The 23,264-nt window shown below is 36.2% G+C and overlaps 1 protein-coding gene across 5 annotated transcripts in view; it reads right to left on the bottom strand.

Moving 5' to 3' along the window:
- Nucleotides 1–23,264, bottom strand: part of DMD (dystrophin) — a 1,320,554-nt gene that overhangs the window by 860,217 nt on the left and 437,073 nt on the right. For 3 of the 5 annotated variants that reach the window (XM_075774534.1, XM_075774546.1, XM_075774539.1), the window contains exon 8: nt 2,469–2,650. In XM_075774534.1, coding sequence (XP_075630649.1) covers nt 2,469–2,650 — 182 coding nt within the window. Of the gene's footprint in view, nt 1–1,050; nt 1,174–2,468; nt 2,651–23,264 lie in introns of all 5 variants that reach the window. The other 2 variants (XM_075774516.1, XM_075774524.1) reach the window with 1 other exon arrangement.

Genomic DNA, 23,264 nt, shown 5'->3' with positions numbered 1-23,264 from the left:
TCTCAATTATCAGTATAATATCTAAGTAGAACAAATCAATGATATCAGTTTTAAACACCTTGTTTAAAAGCTGTATTATCATCACTTCAACACATTTGATGTTAGTATAATGTAGCAGGACTCATGCTTATGTGCACAGGATTTCTTTCCTGGAGTATTTAAAGGAAGTCATTATTCAGTAAAATACCTGTCACTTGATGAGTAGATTCAGAAACATGGTGTTGAATTCACGTGTAATTTTGCAATAAATTTTTAGAGGTTAGACAGAATTAAGTCTCCACAAGAGAACTCGTACTGTAGTGCCAAATACATGCAGACCTCTTTTCCCCAAAATAATGAAAGGAAAGTACATTGCATTACACAATATGACCTTTGGCTCTCACACTTGTCAGAAGTTATAAAAATCTGACTACTGAAATCGTTATAAATATTGCCTGAAACAAGTTTTATTAAACTACCGCAGCTATTTAAAAGTAAAAAAAAAAAAAAAAAAAAAAAAAAGAAACACAAAACCCTAACCTGAATGTTGGCATCGTGGCGTTTGTGATAAAATGACCAACTGTTATCATCTAATAATCCAGGTCATACAAAGACTATTAAATTTAATGTTTCCTTTCTCTTCTGTCCAACTACAGTAACCCCCTGAAAAATATAATCACTTACTATTTTTTTAGATATGAGGGTTAGGAAAAGCAACAGAAAATCAAATGTTCTTGTTTTACTACAATGAAACACGTTCAGAAATATAATAATTAGATGCCAAATTCAGCTTATTTTATGTACTAATTTCAAAAATACACATAACAAAGGAAGCAGTTCAGAATTCTAAACCAGCAGTGTTTGAATGCTGTTCATCCCTAACAATTAGCATAACACCTTTTGCCAGCCATGCTGAAATACACAGTAAAAAGTAAACACTTGACAGATGCTAAAAAAACCCTGGAAAAAGTAGGTCATCAAGATCAGGTACAAGCAAAATGCACAAACTCTTTCACTCCAAGCACAAGCTTAATAAAACATTTTTTAAAACAAATGACAATATTGACAGACCTGTGGAGGAACCTGCCTCCGCTTTTGGTCAGGGGATGTGACATACACAGCTTGTGTATACGCATAACTTTTGAACCGTGGTTTAGAAGAAGGTGAAGGTCCCTGGGGTACACTGACTGTGATCTACGAAGAAGAAATTAGAGGTGGAAAAAACAGATATATGGATAGGAGCATGGATTATAGAAATAAATTAATGATTTTAAGAGTAAGTAAAGAAAAAGAAGTAGGAAGGTCATCACCAGTTATATTGTTCAAGGGCAGTGTTTGTATTCAGCAGTCAAAATTGGGATGGTATTAAGGAAAGTTCTCATGTAATCTGACATCCTTTCCAAAAGCAACAAACTGTCAGGACTCAATACCAGCAGAATACCAATGTAAATTGAAGGTTCTTTATAATTTACAAACAAAGGCTCAAAAAACAAGTGATCTTGTAGTAAATCCTGAATAAACAGGGGCAATAGTCATCTGCTCAGTACTCCAAAAGAGACTGAGCATCCCAAAACCAAGATACAGATTAAATTCATACAAGTACACTAAACAGTTCAGCAGAGACTGTCTGATGGTTTCAGTCAAAAACATGACTGACACAGCAAGCATAAATTAATTCCAGGTATTGCATGAGCTGTTTGAGAGCTTTTTTCTGAGCAGTGATTCTGTGTCCTGGCAAGCCTCCCCAGTTATATCCGGAGCATGACGTTATGTGGTAGGGAACATCCCTTTGGCCAGCCTGGGCCAGCCCTCCTGGCTGTGCTCTCCCAGCTTCTGGTGCACCTGGCAGGGCGTGAGAGCCTGAAAAGTCCTTGACTTAGTGTAGACACTACAACTACTCAGCAACAACTCAAAATATCAGTGTGTTATCAACTTTATTTTCATACTAAATCAAAACCACAGCACTATATCAGCTACTAGAAAGAAAATTAACTCTGTCTCAGCCAAAACCAGGATGCGAGCCATGAGCTGAGAACAGATGATCTTGAAATACAAGTCAGTGTAAATTAAATGCTAAAAGATTAAAAATGTATCATGAATATGGAGAAATGTCAACTGCTATTCTCTAAAAAAAGGTAAAAAAGTTTCTACATGTCTGTGTTTAAATGTAAAACCTTCCCCAGTTTCAACGTTCTTCCTTGTGATGCCCTTCCACAATCAAAACTCCCTGTGCTGTACAAGTGAAGTGCAAAGCACTTATTTGCTGAATAGTTACTTTTAAAACAGCCTGGTGCAAGGTGAAAAGCAGTATGAAAATACAGTTCATGCAGACAAGTACATTTGACTTGCCTGTGGTGAAGAGACTTTCTCCCTTATGCTCATGGGTTTTTTTGCCTTCCATTGGCCATCTGACATCAAACTTATGGGGTAGGGAAGGGAAACAACCACTTTAGAGCAGCAAGAGGAAAGAAGAAAAGTAAAAAACTCACTCCTTGTGAAAAACGCTGTTGGTGATGTACTTGTATGCGCTCTTCTCTAGTGACCCTTGAGTGTCCTGGCAACATCTCCACCTCCCTGATGGCTTCCATGGTGACTTTCTGGGGCAGAACTTGGAAGAGGGAAGTCACATACATTAAGATGGACTTCTTATCTGGACAGGCAGTTGCAACGTCTGGAAGGCAAATTAACATGCATCATTTCGGGTTCCACATCAGACATCAAAAATAGCCAATCAACTTCTTGGAAAGTTGACAGACTAATGAGCAACCTCTTGTCCATGTGAGTTCTCTAGAGACTAATTAGAACCTTACAATCAGTGCCAAACTTACAGACTGAACTTGCATACCAATGACAAGGAGCCAAAGTTTATAAAGGTAGCTGTTATCTCATTCAGCGTGAACTTTCCATCTATATTTCTTTAGTCAAAATGCACGTAGTATACAATTTGACACTGCGATCCTCATTAAGCAGGACTGCACATAGGAAAAGGTGTGTTTTCTTGTGCTGTATAAATAGTGCAGTTTAAAAAAAATAAAGACAAGCTCATTTTCAAAGTTGTGCCTTGTATGTTCTCTTCACATCTTTAATCATTGGAAGTGACAATGATGTAGGAAAAAAAATAATACAGGTTTTTCTAACAAATGGGTTCATACAAAACAACTACTGAAGCCAAACTCTAATATAGCTACATAGTTTTTATATTCTGCATAGCCTTATATTCTTCATGAAGTCCGTGGAACATCTAAGTAACATGGTATTCATAGACATTAAAATACATAATAAAAACCCTAAACCGGCAAAATATCTGTGGACTTTAGCAGTAAGCACAAGAAACTTTGCATGAACACAAAGATGATTTCACGTTTTGCATGTAGCCATGATATACATCAGCTGCAAAAGTGGTTTCTCTGACTCAACATTTCAAGTCAATAACAATTTATAAAAATGTAAAGCATGTGGCAGCTCTTTGAAGTAGTTACTTTGTTATTTGGCATTGATGTTTACCTCCTACACTCAGTCTAGTGAATCAAGATGAAAAAACACTGTTGTACAAGAAATTTATCATTAATTCCATAAGTGTTCTAACAAAAACGCTGATAGAAAGACAAGAGCTATGAGATTTTACTGTCCTCGATCAATTCTGGCTTAGCTAAGACTTTAGTTCAGAGAAAAAAAACAAAACAAAACAAAAAACCCCCAAACACCACCACCACCCCCCCCCAAAAAAAAAAAAAAAAGATAAATCAATTAATATATTTTGGCAGATTCAATACTGCTACAGGGTGGCATCTCATTCTGTCTTCCTAGAATGCAGATTACACAAGGAAAGGCACCGTCACATATATTTGGAAGTCAAGAAAAAACATCCTATCAATATTTCTGGTTTGGTTTTCTGATCTATCTCCATAGTTTTGGTTTGGCTTTCTGATCTATCTCCATACCTTTGCTTGATACACTACAAAAGAAAGCTGAAGGTTTAGTTCTACTTAGAAATGGATGGAGGAATGGCACTTTCCCTCCAAGACCCCTAAGATTTATTTTCTCAGTGGCCACTGTGTACAGAATATGATCATATAAAACCAACCAAACAACAAAAACCCAAACAGAAAAAAACCAACACCACAAAAAAACCCCACAAACCCCATGACTTTTCCAAATCAAGTCACACTACAGCCCTTGGTCTCCACAGGCTTCGCTTCTGCGATAGAATTCAGTCCAGGAAGTATTTTGCTATTTCCATCTTCTTGTCTTCTCATTAATATTTCAACACCATTTTGTTATACTCAGTGTCCACTAGTAGTTGATGTTTACAAGAATATCCATATCTTTACACAGGCAAGAGTACACACTGAAAGAATTGACATTAGTGCCAGCTGTAATTTTTCCATTTGTTGTTCATTATTTTCCTTTTCAAAATGTTCTGGTAATCAAATAGGCAAATACCTTATTTATGTACACAAATATCTCACACAATAAATAAAGCAAGTACCTTGCAAACAATATGCATGCCAGAAATTGTTTAACCATTCTATCTGACAAATAAAAAGTACATATGCAGCTGTCAGAATCCACCAGCAAATAGGAAAAGGTTTAATTATTTAATCACAACAAATAGCTAAACAACCATTGCTACAAAACCTGGAATATCAATCTACCTCTCAAAATTCTTTGCTGCAGGTTCTTGAATTATCAGAGCAGGAATGACTTCTGTTGTCCTATCCTATACCCTTGCCTTCATTTTTTTTTCTTTTTGAATCCTAGTCTAATATATTGTCTTTACCACCTCTTAAGACTGATGGATATTTGAAGTCCTAGTAGTTAGGCAGTGAATAAATATAAATTTAAGCACTTGCTTGCAAGGAAGTTAGTTATTTCCTTGGAAATACGTCTGCTTTCATTCCTGGGGGCAAAATATCTGTTCAAGCCAACCTACACATTCTAAAAATTAATCTCCAACTCTCAAAAAATATGAAAGATATTTAAGAAAATTAAGTCAATATATGTAGAGTATGCCATTATTCAGATACTGGTTTTGAAAGAAAAAGTAAAAAAAAAACCACAAACAAAGGAATTATCCACGCTTTGTTTTGGTTTTGTTGTTTGTTTGTTTGTTTTCAAAACTGAGGTATCTTCTCCAAATTCAGCTCAGAAGCAATGCTTTCTGAATACTTCCATCCATTTTCTTGACAATGACTTTCCAGGATAAGATGAAAAAAAAAAGGGAAAAAAATTAATAAAACCAGATTAGACTATAAATTAAAAGAGAGTTTAAAATGGTAAGTATTATAACATTAGTACAATTTATATTATTAACATATTAATTAATTATGAATCTGAAAGACTTTGGAGAGCTCTGAAAAACATTCCAGCTCTTTAACAAGATACAGTTATACAAAAGTATTGGAAAAGTTTCCAGCATTAATTTTCCAGCTATTGAGAGTAATCTTCTATTATAGAAAACTTTATACTGGCAGATTAATATTTTTCAAAAGAAAACAGTGACTTTCTGGTACTCAAACTGAAATATGTCACATGAAGCATATTATTCACAGAACTAGTTTTTGATATATCTTGTGATGCACAGGCTTACTTATTAAGAGGTATTATGTGGTTTCTTTAAGCATCTTCTGTAGTGAAAGAAACAAAACTCTTGTAGGATACAAAAAAAGGCCCTGATTTTACATGTTCCCCCTGCAAAAATATTCACACACTGACCATTTAGAGAGATTAGTGTCTCCAGGGGAGGTCTCCTGTCAAACTGAGAAAGAAAAGGGAAATAAAACAAAATACTTCTTCTAATACACAGGCTGAAAAACCTGTCTGATACTAAGGAGGCACTGTAAGAGCTAGAATTCTACCATGAATCTTAATGTACAATAACATCCTGTACATCTAGAGACACAGCCACTTGGTAACAAGTCCCAAAAGAGCATGAAGAATCTGGTTTCACCACAGAACTTTAAAACCATGACATAAACACCACCCCACCCCTGTGTTGCTGCCTTTAAAGGGTCATTACAGGTTTAATTTGGGAAGTAATCTGCCATTGAAACTGTATGAGACTGACTGTACTAGCAAAAACATTACTTGGTCTTAAGTAGCAAGGCCTTAAAAAGAAAGAAAAACAGGTAAGGTTTTATTCCCAGACGGATGCATTAGAGTTGGCCCAGCACAGGTAAAGAGATCTTTAAAATTAAGAAAAGAAAGAAGAAAAAGGGGGAAAAAATTGTAAACTTGGTAATTTATACTCCAAATACATATTTTCGCTCATTTACTAACAAGCCTATTTGCAGACATTAAGCTACCACAGAATCATGAGGCCTACCTTAGATTTGCTGTCACTGGTAACAACTTAATTTCCTGATTGTTAAAGCATGAGACTAAATATATTTTGTTCTTATTTGAACACCAAGAAATAAGCAAGATTATCAGGCAAAGAATATAAGCTGTTTTTCTTAAACATATAAAAACTCTTCCCTCAGCTAGCACCTGGTCTGAAAATGATATTGGTTTGCAATGCATGTTTAGATTAAGACTATACTAATGGTAATGATAATAGCAGGAACAAAAGATGTGGGAATGATTTACTCCACTGATGTGCACTGCTGCCAGTAAGACCTCAAAGCAATAAAAACTATCCTCTCTCTCAAAGGTCAGCCAGTCGCTGCAGTGTCTGCTCTGCAATTATTGACTTTTTTTTTTTTTTGCTTGTTTTTTAAACTTGTAATCATTTTCTGCCCTGTTTTTGTACTCCATTAGTAGACTGCATGTTAAATTCAAAATGAAAAAAATCTTTACAAGTAATCCCAAAGAATGGTGGTGGACTTGCAGATGGACAAAAATGGAATAATTTATGAAATACTGCATAGCTGTAAATATTGAAATCTGGAAATTTAAACTGACAATTCTTTAATAAATTTAAAGAGCAGATAAGTGCTGTCCTTTTTCTAAAATGAATTCCTTAGTGCACTTTCCAACTTAGGGGAAGATATTTAATTAAACAGAAATCTATGTGTCTACAGCCTCTTGGAGAGAAGACAGTTAAAATCTAAATAGGAAGGCAGTGTCATGCAATTCAGCATATTCCATTTCTTGGTGGTATTAAAGGTGAATTAACATCCTCTTAGTAGAGAGGTAAATAATTCATTTAACCTGCAATCTTATACAAGTTTAAAAAAAAAAAAAAAGTATTTGGAACAGGACTGACTAAAAGTCAAAGTTTTTGGAAGGCTGTTCAGTGGTCTGCATGAATAAGCATGGTGATCACAGCCTATTGCTTTGCAGAATAAAAGTCACATTTTACAAAATGAACTGTTCACAAAAGGCACAAAATACAGATAACTGAAATGAGAGAGGAAACCTGGAGGACAGCCCAGTGGTGACCTATACACAGATAGTGGGACTGTTGTTTGGGGTTTTTTTTCTCCTTTCTGTAGATATGAATACCCATTCACCTAAAACTAGTATGAAACTCCCAGAAATTTTCTCCCATTATTTTTTCAACAGACTTTTCCTTAAGAAAGTAAATGTTTTAACCTTATGGTTAAGACCTATAGAATACCTTAAAAATGCTGATCACAGCCATCCTTGTGTTGAATGAGCTCAGAACAGCAGCATGAAGAAAATCTCTTCAGAAGATTAATACATTTGTGTTTGCCTTTTAGAAATATGGAGACAGGTCAGGATTTGTGAGACTAAAGTGTTGTGGGATTCAAGTGTATCTGGTAGTAAAAAATTCAATGGCAGAGAATATGTTAAATCTGTCCAACTCTCTGTTCTGATTTGCTGCATGAGGGTGAAGGAGTCTTGGACTGATATGCAAGCACCGTCCTGGTTGAGTGAACTTGACACTACCTCTGGTTTTGAAATCTGCAAAATCAGACTTAACACCTATGCTGAATAGGAAAGGTGAATCTTATTTTCCTTCAGTTTCCTTACAATGTTAAGCATTTATTTAATAACATCACAACCTTAGCACCCTAAGCTGTATCTAGCATAAGCATCACAGCAGCGAAGATATAGAAAGAAATTAAGTCAAAATGGCAATGGAATAAAATGCTGCTTTGAAAAAGTGGATGTGCATCTTTTAACATTTTTACCATACGTGTTGTATACTAATATTTTTGTCAATAAGTAGTAGCGAGCGTGGCTCCCATCAATTTGCTCAAATAACAAATATTTAGTTTTCTCACAACACTGATGTAGATTGCTGACAGCTGCAGTTCAGTTATTCAAAACTCTCAAATGCAAATGCAGTTAGGGGCAAGGGTGGGGAGGATGGAGAGAAAAGAAAACTAAAATGCACCCTACCACCTAAGTCCTACTGAAGAATCCTGAAAATAAAGAAAGATCAAGATAATTACGCTGACTGACATCTAGAGTCAGTAATAGTGTATAAAAATGATACATTAGCAGGCACTCAAACAGTAATTTTGCTAAGAATATTTGAGATATCAGCAAGTGGGCCAATATTTCAAAATATTGTACATTTTCCATTTTACTTTTATAACTATTTAGCCTAGTAAAGTTTTTACTTATGCATTTCTCTCCTATTAATCCTTGTTAAAGGTACATGTAATTCAGTATGGAAACTATGGCAATAGTACTGAGACTGAAAAAGTATTTCTACGATAAAATTTCTTAAGACACTCTGTAGGTATTCTCTGAAAGCTAGACATGACTCCAGCTGAGTCCAGATTATCAGTTACTGGAGTTTCAGGAAGATTTTGCCTGCTGGGACTGGCTGTACCCATAACCAAAGTAAAAAAATTGTTGTACAACTATTGTATTAAGAAGTTTAGCTCTAATCATGACCCATTTACCTGCTGCAAAGTTATATGCAAAATACATGCTTTGCTGATTCTGTGGTTGCAAGAATTGTGAAATATAATGGAAGAAGTTGAAGAGCTAAGTCATTATTAGCAACTTCCAAAAGCCAGCATAATCAGTAAACAAAATTACCACATCAATGTCAATTAATTAAAATGGCAAATTAAGTAGACAACTCAAAATGTATGAATTAGCAGTCAGCCTTGTTAATTAGATCTATTATAAATTTTGATCAGACTGATTAAGAGAATTTATTTAGTATATGTTTTGTAGTCAATAATTCTGAAAGGTAACTATGAAAAAGATAAATTTGAAACTGAACTCCAGTAACTAAAGATTTTATAAGTTCTTATGGAAATAAATTCATTACTTTTATTTCAGTGTAAAATCTATCACAAAAATAATATAAGATAAAGGGAAAAGGGTAATAGAAATCTAAACAGACAACTCTGAATAGACAATGGAGAGAGTAGTATGCACACTGGGTGGCTGATATCACACTTAATAAAAGAAGGTAACTGTTCTTCAAGTGCAATCAAAAGCCCCTGGAAAACATAGTATTCTTCTGAGATATTAGACGTAAGATGAGACAGAATTAGAAGCATTTCATCTTTTACTGGTAAGTTTTCCCAAAATGAAACAATACATTACAGTTGAAATTGAGATCACAGTCTCAAAGTTATAAAGGCATTCAGAGTCAGAACTTGGGAAGAAATTGTAATGGCATATATTACACTCCTTTTTTATTTAGCATATGAATAAAATAAAGAAGGATTTGCTACTTCTGCCTGAGATCCGAGAAGACTGTTTTCCAACTCCGATATATTTATTTTGTGAAAGACAGGATTTTGTTCTATAAACCCTGTATTGCTCATAAAGAAATAAAGACCAAGGGATGCAAAGGGAAATGGGAATTCTGTCAGGATAGAAGAAATTCCACTGTATCTACCAAAGAGAAGCACCTCAGAACCTTCACTGGTATCTGCAGAAATATGGGGATTCTGCTTCTACAGTATATACCTTCCTCTTATTCCCACCAGAAATGGGATATTTCCGACATCAGGGCAAGGTAATGAGGTTAATCTCTTCCAAAACTGGCACAACAAAATGGTCCATATTACTGAACGTAGCTCATGCTCTTCCCCCCTAGAACCTCATGGACAACCGGTTTTCTCTGAAATCTGAGAAAAGCGAAATTGGGGAAAAAAACCCACAACAAAACAAAAACAAAACAAGAACAACTCCCCCCCCCCAACCCCAACCCAAAACCCAACAAAATGCCAAAAATAGGCTTATTTTGATGCAAATAAAAACTAAGCTGTTCTTGGCTTTATTTTTATTTATTAAAAAAAAAAAAGTAGCAGAAAGTTTAAGGAATGTAGCTTAATTTCTATGCAGAAAAATTCTTAAGTTTAGGCTAACTTCAGGTGTAAAATTGCTCACAGATATCTTAAAAAAATAAAATACAAAATTTATTGTATGCAATAGTACCTTCAATGAAATTACTGTTTTTCACTAATTTATGCCACAGAATTGTTTACAGAGACAATGCGTAGTTTTTATATTTAATAGACCATACTTTCACAGGGTATGAAAGTTTGATTAAATAAAATTGAAAAAAATTCAGAAAATATTTCAATATCATTACAATAGACTAGGAAACTTTATTAACTCTTCAGGTTTGGCTACATATAGAATATCTAACATGAAGAAAATTCACTGTCAGGAATTAATCTGTACAAATTGATTAGATGCATCAGTTTTAAATTCAAATAGGAGGTTTCTTGCTGACTCCTCTGGCTATACATCTTGGGTTTTTTCACTGGATGTGTTCTTGCATTTAAAGGAAGACCAGTTACCTAGTTAATATTGGCTTCTATATGCATGCCACACACACTGTATCAAAATGACAAATGAAGTCTTTAAGAAAGTTAACTGTAGCAGATGCAAAAAGGCTACCTCTACTTCCAAAGTATATCTTTTAAAAATACAAATACATCTTGAAAGAGTTGAAACCCAAATGATTCGATTTAATATATATGACCGTAATTATTCCTACTTTAAAGTTTTACAAAAACAGGTTAGAAGTATTTCTTGTAAATGCAGTAGGGGAAGGATTTCTAATTTTTGAGGGATTATTTCACTAAGAATACAGCAAAAAGATTAATGTGCTGATCTTTTCCTTTAGGCTGATCATGAGGAAAACCAGCTTAAAATATGTCATGCCGATAATTTTTAAAAATGCAATTTTTGATCAAAGGGTTATTCACTGTATGCATTCCACCCTCCAGAAAAGTATTTAAACATAACTGTTTTGTAATTTAAGAAGAAAAACCTTAAATGTAATTATCTGAGGGGAGAGAACCATTCACGCCAGACAGTCAGGAAGTCTCAAGCCCATACTGTAAGGCATTTAATACTTTTTCAGCTGGAAACATCTGTTCATGTTTTGCATAAAAGTAAGATTCTGTTCACGTTTCTGGTGTGTTGTCATCAAGATAGTCTGGAAAAATACATTTTGCAAATGTAAATTTTATCACCAGCAGGTCCTGAGTTAGGGTCATGCTGAGTGTATTAGACCACATGCTGGGATGCCATTCTGCTTGGGGCACAGTAAGCTCTACTCTCCTATCCTTCCTTCACTTTATGATCAAGTTGTAAAATACATTCAGGAGAGATATTAGTGAATATAATTCCTAGCAACAGCTTCTGTGACCGTGACATGGTAATCTGTTCTGAGGTAGTAATCTGTTCTGAGGTTAACTGTTACAGGCTTTATTCTAATCTCTTCTCTTGCTGCCCACTTTATTGTTTTCTTAGTCAAAAGGTGTAATTAATGTATTTCTACCTTTGTCTACCGTACCATGTTTTCTGTATGCTATCTTACCATGTGCTTTCTGTCTTTAAGGTATTAAAAAAAGAGGAAAAAAAACATTGTTCCAAACAATCTCTGGCAAATAAGTTGGCAAACAGAACATCTGTCATCTGGAGAAGGTGGCGTAGGAAGGAGAAAAATAGAGATATAATTGTTTCAACAGAATCTCTAAAGGTTCAGAATGGAGAGTCCCCCTTGACTGTATGCCAATGAGCCATATGTGGAGTGTCAAGAGCATTTCAGGTTGTGAATGAGTACTGGAGTGACAACATGAATAAATATGAGAACTTGTTTTGAGAAACCCAAAATAAACACAATTTTATATGTGACTAATATTGGAGAAGTAGTGAAATACATCAAGGGCAAGGCAAGATATCTTGTAACACATACATACTTTAAAGACAGAAATCAACACTTTAGTGGCCCCTATTTAAACAAGCAGTAGAAGATGTCTTGCCTATTCTAGCCAATGAAAGCCTCAGCCTAACTGGTTAAGTGCAAGTGTATGTGACACTGACAAGAGTGGAGCAGCATGTAAGTCTCTAAAGAGAGGTGAAGATGCTACAGCTGAGTGGAACAACGCTGGGTTTGAGCACATCATATCTACAACACCTACTTCAGAAGTTACCTGCAAGCTGGAATAGTCATAAACGTGCAACAACAGCAGCCAGATGTGACTGGGATGCCAATTGGCATATCATGTATGTGTCAAGCAAACATGAAAATACATATGTAGCAAATTTCAAATGTGCAATGCAATATATTAAATTTATTTCATATATGAAAAGAAAACCATAGGTATTAAAACATTAAGATAATCAGGGTCTAGTTGCTCTTATCTGGTCACAGAATAGCAGCATTGCAATGCTTTACTGTGTGCCTGGATAAAGGAAATTCTTCTTAGTGTTGTATCGGTTCTTAACTAGAGGCTTCAAGTGTCCCTGGATGATGGGACAGGCAAATTCTGAAAGAAGAGCCTACATGGGATTGCTGAAATCCGTTCTGCAATACTAGCTTGTTCACTAAACCTGTATCTGACTTCATCGTTAAAAGGTTTTCTCACATTTTTCTCAATTCAGAAGTATTCATTTTCTCCATTGTTTCCTCTCCAAGAAACAAACAACATGATTTCTGTATTCAAAAGCTAATTCCAGGAATTAGTGACGACAATAGCAGTGTAGGAGCAACTGAGAAAGAATAGCAACCTTTTAGTGGATGGCTTTATTAAATAACACTGACAGTTTACCTACAGATGTTGCAGAAACCATGGGAGAGATCATCTGGATTGCCTATCTCTGTTAGACTTCAGCTGTTTCCATCCTGACATGAATATGGACTAAAAGAATCTTCCTGAAAGTTCTGATTCCTCCTCCTTCCTCCAATTAAAAAAAAAAAAAAACAACCTAAAAAAACCCAAACCCAAAACCAACAAAACAAAAACTCCAAACAAACAAAAAACCAACCAAAAACAACAACCAAAAACCCAACAATGCACAACAAAACTAAACTAACCTGTCATAATCACTTCAAGGAATGATAGAAGTACAAAAATAAGTGGGGAAAAATGCTAAATGACTGCTCAAGACTGAGCAACAGCACTTCAAGAGCTACGAAGTACACAGCACGGAACCTGCACTTCTCAACTCAGCTGTCTACAAACTCTGCCTGACCTTTTTTTTTTTAACCTTTAATCCTATCCCTATTTATCTCCCCATTACACAATGACTTAATCACGCTTCTTCTGAAGCTCTGGCTGTTCATACTACTGGGGAAAAGTGGGGTTTGAGAGGTGAAAGCACATATTCTGTGGGATAAGATGGAAAGAAGAAATATGCTTTGACCTTAATAGTACAGTTAACATCAGTGTAAATAAAGCCAGTACTTCTGTGACATTTTATTCATTTTTTACCAGTGAAATCTTCATTTACCTTGGCCTCCTCCAACAGACCACCAGATGTTTTTCATGCTTTAAATATGCAATCTTCTAGTCCAACACAATACATTTAGGAATTAAATATGCACTGTAGTAGTTCGTGAATTTAACGAGTGGCTGCATGGTAGACTTTAAAGGCAGGTTGTTGAATCTGTCTGGACTCAACAACGAAAGGCTAAGAAATGGTACGTTCCTCTTTTCAAGAGTAAATTTAGAGACTTCAAAGATCAAAGCCGATAAAACCAGATACTTTAACTAAGGAAAGTAGAAGAAAGTTGTATTATTTATTTGAACGATGACTTTGAGTCACAAAGGTGATGTAGTCATGGAGGAATGCAAATTTTGATCAAAAGAGTTATAATCTCTAGAATTTATACAAATTTTGGGATACACTGAATATAACCACCCTTCAGATTACATAGGAATACCAGTCAACATAAAGCACAGGTTCTTTTAAGGCCCAAGTGGTACATGTCCAGTGAATGCAGACATAACATATGAGATTAGATGTAGGCAGAACTGAAGCATGTATCTCATGCATGTTGTGATACTTGCAAAGTTATGGTTGTCAAACTTTATAGAATTGCTGCAACTACAGCAAATATATATGGTATTCTGTACAACACCATCTCCTGAAAATATTTCATACTTCTGAGCATTCAAGGAGCCAGAAAGATCACAGCCTTAAAATATAATACTTCAGGCCTTTTTTTAAATTTTTTTTTTCAAATATCAATTTCAAAAGATAAACTGGATTCATCTTCAAGAAATATAATACTGATTTTATTGCACAAAGCATTAAGAAGATCTGATCTGAAATTCTATGTTCTGATCAGAAATGTTCAAGAATGATAAACCAGAAGTGGAACAGAAAAGGGTTGTTAGTCTTAAGTAGGAGACAATGTAGAGAAGAATGAAAACTTATTAAGAGTCTAGTCAAACAAAGGCTGAGTGCAGGTATGAGTGTTCTTTATAAATATACCATGGGGTAAAAACAATCAGAACAAAAAGCATCAAGCTCAAGGACAATGAAAGCAAAAGAACAAAACAGAACAAAGTGAACCAGGAGAAATATAGTCCAAAAATGCAGAAAAGTTTGTCACCTTCATAAAGTGAAGTTCTAAGAGAAGCAAAGGAATAGAAGTAAAGTATACAAATGACTATGACAAAACTTGAGGACTTTAATGAAAGCATTATAATGATACGTTTACTTGAAATTGCATGCAACAGGACCCAATGCATCATAAGGTCCCTCATGTTCTGTTCCTCCTCCTTCTTTTACATTACTCTTAATGCTAATTATTTTTCAGCTATATATATTTAATACAAGTTAATGCAATAGTTTCATGTTTTTCTTGCTATGAACTCTACTGCCTTGATTTTTTAAAATTATTTAATTATGGGGAAATATGTGGATGCAATAACCTGGCAAATATAACAGTAAAAATGTCTGACTATTCTTAGAAACTCTGAGAAAGCATTACGCTAAAAATGTGACAGAGCTTTTGCATATATAGCATACATATACATATTTACCATCTAATAATACAACAACAGAGCATGTGAAAGAAAGGTGGAGATTTATTAGTGCAGTCAATAGAATGTAAACAGGAGTTAGGAATGCATTAGAACAACAACCAATTTTATTACATATTTATCACATATTATGTTAATGAAGAAAATGCAAGCAACCCTAAAAATGGGTTTAGACAAGACTATGAAGCAACACTGCAAAAATCACCCAGGTTAAATCTAAACATTAGTTGGTGCACATTTTAACAGGCAGAAGAATTTGGAAATAAGGAATAGGGGCTAAGAACAACAAAAAAAATAGAATATGTAAAAGTTTAAGAAAACCCAGGACCTTGCAACTCATTAATAGAAATCTATTAGAGCACAGTGATATTTGTCCTTTCTCCTGCCTCCTTCCTACCTCTGTTTAGCTCTTCCACCTCAGATTTGAAGGAATGGTAAACCTTTTCCCCCCCATCCCTAAATTCTTTAAGACTTAGTTTCTAGCAGATGACAGAACTCATTGCTGACATTTTATCCTGAAGTCAAGACACTCAGCAATTTTATTGTTATCTTGCCTCTTTTGAAGCAGTCTTACTTCTTTTCATGGCAGTTAACTATTAATAGTTAAAGACATTATGTCCTGCCAGGCCTTGGTTTATGCCCTTTAAAACAAAATACATTTTTAAAGTCAAAACAACCTAAATACAAACTTTTATTAGCATTTTGGGAAAAAAAAAAGAACACAAAACAAACAAACAAAAAAACCAAACCACAAAGTTTGTTAGAGGATGTCCTCAAAAAGTTCTGCAAGTTTGGTTTTAGAATTGACTTCTCTAGGCTGAACAATTAAACAAACAAGCAATGCTACAGGTACAGGGCTCAAGCAGAGCCACGATGAGAATAAGCAACATTCATAATTACAGTAAATGGGAGCAGAATCTGGGATTACAAATCAGAGCAGTGCAGACCAACACTTTACTTGTTAAAGTCTTTCTTTAATTACCTAGCACTAGTGAGACTGATCTTAGTCCAAATATTAAGAGAGGATTTAGTGGTTATTAACTAAGAAAACATACATCATCTAAAAATTATGCAGAAGAGGTGGCCTTGGCAAAGAACTAAGAATGCTCTGAAGACCTGACATTAGGCTTGGAAACAGGGCCTACAACATCTAATAAATACCTAAATACATGAAATACATGTCCAATCCTATGGGAGATTTTCATTCTTTAAGCAGAGTACAGTCTTGTAGTAAATTACAGATTGTAAAACAAAGGTTACCAGTGTCTTCTCTCACTGACTTGTTTCTATTGATTAAAAAAATGCAAACAAACAAAAAACACAACCAAAAAACCCTCCAAAATGAAAAGAAAAAACAAGCAGCTCTCCAAACTTTGAACTAACAATAAGCAATGCTTTCTTCTTTACAAATAATCTAGTAAGCATCTCAAAATAAGTATAAGATGGCCCTAATTCTGCTTAGGTAGTATTTGTTTTGGGTCCTTATTTAACAGTATAACTCATGAAAAATCTTAAAGCCTCGTTGCGCAACCATATTCTGCAAGCAGATGGGCAAGCTGGCCCAGTACTCTAATAATTTAGCCCATTTCCAGAAAAAGGCAGTAATCACATTAAAAATGAGCCTGCAGGATTCAGATAGGTCAAGCCCATGAAACCAGTCCCAGACAAGTGGCATGTTTCATTGACTTGCAACATTAGTAGTTTAGTAATGTATATTCTGGGCCCTGAAGAAACATGTTTCATGAAACATGAAAGGTTCTAACGGCTTAGAAACTGCACATGTCCAACTCCAGAGCAATAGACTTGTTGGAGACCGAAATATTCAGTTTTATTTCAAGGATGGACACAGTAGCAAGGGGGACCAGGGGACCAAGTGCCTTCCCCACGCTATTCATCCCATTAAGCTCAAACTGACCAGAGACTCCAACACGGGAGCAGAAGACATGCCAAAATCTAGGCCAATCCTGAGACACACAGAAAAAGAGTGAACTGTATTTTACACCCTTGAATAATTACCTGAAAACATGACAACTTTATGCCATCTAACCAACAAAGCTATTCAGTAGATGTAGTTACAACAGCAAAAACACATTCTTCTGCAAGTCTGCGCCAAGGCACAGCAGCGGACAAAGGTGATAATTATATCTCCCAAAACTTTCCAGCATACCTAGACACTTCCTTCCAGTCAGACTGCTCAGGTAAATGAAGTCACACTTAAACACTGTAGCCGTGGCATTGCAAAAGCAATATGTAATGAGTAAGTTCCATGTCTCTGGAACCTAATTGTGTTTCTGAAATCCCAGATGACTGAGAATATTACTCTGTTAATAAGGCATGATTAATTCTCACCTACACTATAATTTTCAATTCAAACAAAGGGATGCAACTGTAGTGTACATAGGTCCTTATTCTCTATACAAATCATCATGACTTCCACTGAAACATCAGTGCTAATAAGGATATAATTTAACAAAGCAACTTGTAAAAAAGGTACTGAGTATACAAACAACACAAACATGAGATAACCTACCCCAGGAGAACTACAGGAAGATAAAGCAAGCAGAATCAAAGAAAAATGCTGGCAAAAATAGATGTTTTATAGTTTCTGTGTGTTCCTAGCAAATCATGAACAATAAAAATTGATAATGCATGATTACTGAAGCATGTTCAAAGTTGTTGCAGGTCAGCCTCTTTTTGTCACGTTTGTGTTCTACCATTAAATCTTAAAGTGTACCCAAATTTTGCAGCTTTCTGAAGCTATTGCTAGAGAAAATATAGAAGAGGCAGGTTAGTATCTCTAGGCAATCTTTTAAAACAAATTTGGTTTATAAATGTATTTTTATTATCTTTTTTAATAAAATGTTAATATGCCATAGACAGTGATATTTTCTCATTAAAATGTCTGAGCCTTAGCAAGTTACCCAACAGAGAGTTATTGATTTAAGACACAGTTCGATTTTCTAAGTATTAATTGTTTCTTTTCTTAGTACAGCACTGTGCTCTGCACCAGATGTTATTCAGGAGAAAGTCAGGAGTGGAACATTATAAAGAAATTAGTTTAATGAGAATCAGAAATCCATAAAAGACTTGTAAATTTTCTGTTTCTCTCTTGCATGTGATCAGAGTACTCACATAATAAGGTACTTGTAGTAGAGACCTTAAACCTTTCAGAAAACATCAAATAACTCTGGGATACACAGTGAGGTCTCATCTCTAGGTCACTACTTTGAATAATACCCAAGCAGTTAAAAATTGAAAATTGCTGTCATCTGAACATCTCATGACTGTTTGGTAGCCAATATGTAATCAGTCAAAAGTATCAGTTCAGTTCCTAGTGGAGTACATAAAAAAATTCTAATCCATCACTCTTAAAGGGAATATCAGCAGAGAGAAATCATAGAATCATAGAATACCAGGTTGGAAGGGACCTCAAGGATCATCTGGTCCAACCTTTCTTGGCAAAAGCTCCATCTAGACAAGATGGCCCAGCAACTCATCCAGCCAGATCTTAAAAGTGTTCAATGTTGGGGAATCCATCACTTCCCTGGAGAGATTATTTCAATAGCTGATTGTTCTCATTGTGAAAAATTTTCCTCTTGTGTCCAATCAGAATCTCTCCAGAAGTAACATGCACCCATTACCCTCCATCTTTTCCATGTGACTCCTTGTAAAAAGGGAGTCTCCATCTTCTTTGTAGCCACCTGTGCTGGTTTTGGCTGGGATAAAGTGGTGTTTAGTTTTTTGGGTTTTGGTTGTTTGTTTTTTTTTCTTTTTTTTCATAATAGCTAGTATGGGGCTATGTCTTGGATTTGTGCAGAGAACAGTGTTGGTAGCACAGGAATATTTTTGTTATCCCTGAGCAGTGCTCACACAGAGCCAAGGCCTTTGCTGCCTCTCACCCCACCCCACCAGCGAGAGGCTGGGGGTGCACAAGGAGTTGGGAGAGGACACAGCCGGGACAGCTGACCCCAACTGACCAAGGGGATATCCCATACCATATGATGTCATGCTCAGCATATAAGGCTGGGGGAAGAAGAGGGAAGGGGGGGATGTTTGGAGTGATGGCGTTTGTCTTCCCAAGTCCCCGTTAGGCGTGATGGAGCCCTGCTTTCCTGGGGATGGCTGAACACCTGCCTGCCCATGGGAAGTGGGGAATGAATTCCTTGCTTTGCTTGCGTGTGTGGCTTTTGCTTTACCTATTAAACTGTTTTTTATCTCAACCCACGGGTTTTCTGACTTTTGCCCTTCTGATTCTTTCCCCCATCCCACTGCGATGGGGAGTGAGCGAGCAGCTGTGTGGTGCTTAGTTGCTGGCCAGGTTAAACCATGACAGCACCCTTTAAGTACTGGAACATGGTTATTAGGTCTCCCCTAAGTCTTCTTTTCCCAAGGCTGAACAAACCCAATTCTTTCAGGCTTTGAATATAAAGACATGGTGATTCACACCAACATTAAAACTTCCACAGCTTATGTAATATGGCAATTATGTTGTAAACACAATCCAAAGATGAATTCAAACTCTTGGTTACCCTAACATTTCACAAAATTAATTTTTTTAACAAGCCCAATGATAACGTTCTTTTTCAGTTGTTGAAAATGAAGTGCTACTACATTGGCTGGTCTTCCTCTGTCCTTCCTGGAATTTCCTCCAGACACTATTTTCCATGGAGCACAACAACTCTTCCCCACCTTCTTAGTCCGTCTTTTCTGAAAGTCTATATCGATCTACTGCAGTACTCCACTACAGTGGTGTACAATTCCACCATTCCTCTGGAATCCCAGTGAGGTCACAGCTCTGCAACTATGCATGGACTTTCAAGTCCCCATTTGTCTCCCATGTTGTATGCATTTGGGTACTGATTTTCACACAGGGAAGGTGAGAGGCACCTCATCATGCTGTCTCCCAAACACTTCTGCACTGTCCCACATGCCTGCCTTTCTCTTCAGATTATGACAACCCTTCACTAAGATGATTAGGTCAAAGCTCTTATCACAAGATTAGAAGCTTGTTATCAAAGATGTACTTGTCCCACTTTGTCAATCCTGTTCCCCATTCAGCAGGCCTTGTTCCTCAGAAAGGGCTCCACAGCGAAAGAAGTCAAAAGCCCTGCCTGCAACACCAGTTTTGCAGCCAAGTGTTGATCCAAAAATTTGTCTACTTCTCCTTGAGCCTTTCCTCTTCACCAGCAGGACAGAGGAGAACACCACCTAGGCCCTATGCCCTTCAGCCTCACCAGAGCCCTGTAGTCACCCTTTATAGATGCCAGGTCACTCTGGCAGTATTACTGGTGCCCAAGTGATAGTAGCCTGAGGCTCAGAAACACGTTGGGAGTCTCTCCACAGCCTCCTGGATCCATGTGCCAGGCAAGCAGCAAGCCTCCCAAGACAGCAAGTCAGGTTGGCAGAGGAATGCTTCCATCTCCTGTAGGAGACACTCTCCAGTAAGTAACCCTTCTTTCTACTTCACCTTGGCTGAGGTGCAGCTGCCTCTGATGTCTCCTGTGATGGAAGTCATCTTCCTCACCCATTTCCCAGGCTCTTCTTCGGGGGATAACTTTTTCAGGGATCATCTGGGAACTGCTGTGGGTTAGCTTGTGCAGTCTGCTGCAGGCTTTCACTCTTGTCAGCTCTAACAATTGGCCTCTGGTGGCTGCTCCTTTATCAGCTAGCACTTAAACGTCTTGTCTACAACTGCTGATCACAGAGCAACAACTATTCAACTGCTTAGGAAGGATCGATATAACCAGTGGGCAAGAGGGCAATAAACAGAGGCAGCCAAAAGAGTCACAGCAGTTTCCAGACTTCTTTAAAAGAACTTGAGAGTAATTACAAAAATAATTAGGGAATGGCAAATTCCTTCTTACATGAATAATCAGAGTGTATATTCATGAACACTATTAAACATTTCATAAACAGATAACATGCACCCTAGAGTTTTAGAAGAAATGGATAATGCTCCTCAGAAACATTAAAATTCATTCATAACAGATGACATCTGTTTTAATCCTCAGTAATGTTTTGACAAAATGAAGCACTGCATAAAATCACAGTAGTCCCCATGAAACAGATTAAGCCAAAGTTATTTAACAGAGAAAATTCACCATCCAGAGAAGTTTTCCAGTAAGGTTCCAGAGGAACCTATACCTTGGCAGGTGACAGGTATGTGTCACCTAAAACCCAAGCCGCAGGTCTAGCCAAAGTTAGGATTAGAGTAAATAAGTAAATAAAATTATTTCATCTGTAGTATGCATGAGATCAGGCCACATGCACATAATATTTCAGTTTGGCCATACAATCTGAACCTACGAAAGAAAATAAAATAAAAACAAAAAACAAAAAACCAGCATGTTGCTAGCTCATATGAAGCATTAAAAACAATGAAAATACCAAAGCATTTATGTTATTATTCTTTGCAGCATATATTGATATAACAGTCAATAATGCTAATTATATTCTAACATATTTCTGATATAGTACATGTAAGAGGAAAAATAAGTGATAAAGCACTCTGCTTTGATGTGGACAGTTTGTCTCTATGATCCAAGGAATTAATAAGAAAAGAATTCATGCATTGACTTCAAAGTGGATGTTAGTAACCACCTCCTGCAACTGGAAAGCTAGTCAAGAAGAGATTTTTCTCTTAATCTACAAATTTAGTTCTGAATAAGAAAACTTACGTACATTTCTTGGTGGGAAGTAATCTGACAGGCTGATAATTTTTAAACTCAGTATGGAGTTTCATAACAGTTTTAGCCCAATACCTTAGCTTAAAATGAAGCTAGGACAGTTTCCATAATTCCCATCTTAATTGTGCACAATTCTTACTCTTTTCTTTGAGAAGGCACTGGCATTTATCTCAGTTCTTAAAGAGCAGATTCAGAAGATAAACCAGAATAAAACCAATGTATAATTAATAATAGTAATAATAATACAACCCACCTACCCTCTCCCAAAAAAACCCCAATAAACAAAAACCAAACCAACAATAAAACAATCAAAGGAAAAAAACCCTAAAGTAAATATTTATCAACCATCTCTGAATCATTTCACTATGGAATAAGAGGGAGGAACAGCACAGGAGGAAGGAATGAGTTCATTACAGAGCTGACTGGCTTAAATGCTGTGAAACCTTCCTTAGAGTTGCACCACCAGTTCCCAGTTTCTGACCGAAATAAGACTAGTGGGATTAATCCATAGAGTTATACTTGTGATTCCACTTCTGTAATAGTGAACTACAAGAAATACAGTTATTAAAACCCCCTATCATTAAGTTCCTGGTGAAATGAAACAGAAATAAAAAATTAGATTTTCTCTAAAATAATTTTTCATAAAAGTATTGATATTCAATTAAGGTTTTGATAGTTCATCTTATCCCTAAACGCACCACAGAAGTGCCATAACAGGCTGAAGTTATTTATTAGATATCAGAAAAGATTTTATTCCTTCCTTCAGCTCTTCATCTGATTTTTCCAGTTTCATTGTGCACTATTTCTGGTGCAATTCTGTGCGAACGATTGTGAATGTAATTCTTCCTGTTCTGCATTCAACTATTTAAACACAGTAAAGCGTTAATATTACTGTAACACTTGTGGTGGCAGATGCTGATATTTTAAAATGGCACCTGGTGGACCTGTTTCATAATTATTCATAATGAGCAGGAATGTGGCAGAACTGTTCTGGAGGGACTTCAGCACTGCAATTTTCCCATGCTCTATGAAAAGTGGTTGCATTCAATAAATTACCACACTAAGTTCATGTTGCTTCCACTTCTGGCTTGTGATAAGGGGTACACACACCATGAGGATTTATGCGCTAAAGCTAATTTGCGGAGTTAAAAAGCCATCAAAATCAGCACTGCTCTGAGCTTAATAACCTGCTACAGACTTATAAAGCATTCTATAAGAATATTACTGACTGCTGAAGTAATGGTATCTCTTAATCTTGCAATACAGCAAATTAAAATAAGGTATCTGAAAGAGAAAGACAAACGGCCTTCTGGAAAAGGGGAAAAGTAAACCATTAGACTCTGCAGTACATTAACCGCTCTATTGGAGCAAGTAGCTTAATTTTTCTTCATTTCATTGTAATCAACAAGCAAGTCTCTGGGTAAAT

Source organism: Balearica regulorum, chromosome 1, assembly GCF_011004875.1.
Source record: "Balearica regulorum gibbericeps isolate bBalReg1 chromosome 1, bBalReg1.pri, whole genome shotgun sequence".
Lineage (NCBI taxonomy): Eukaryota > Metazoa > Chordata > Aves > Gruiformes > Gruidae > Balearica > Balearica regulorum.
The sequence above is the reverse complement of the archived record's forward strand: the minus strand, read 5'-3'. Positions and strand labels throughout refer to the sequence as shown.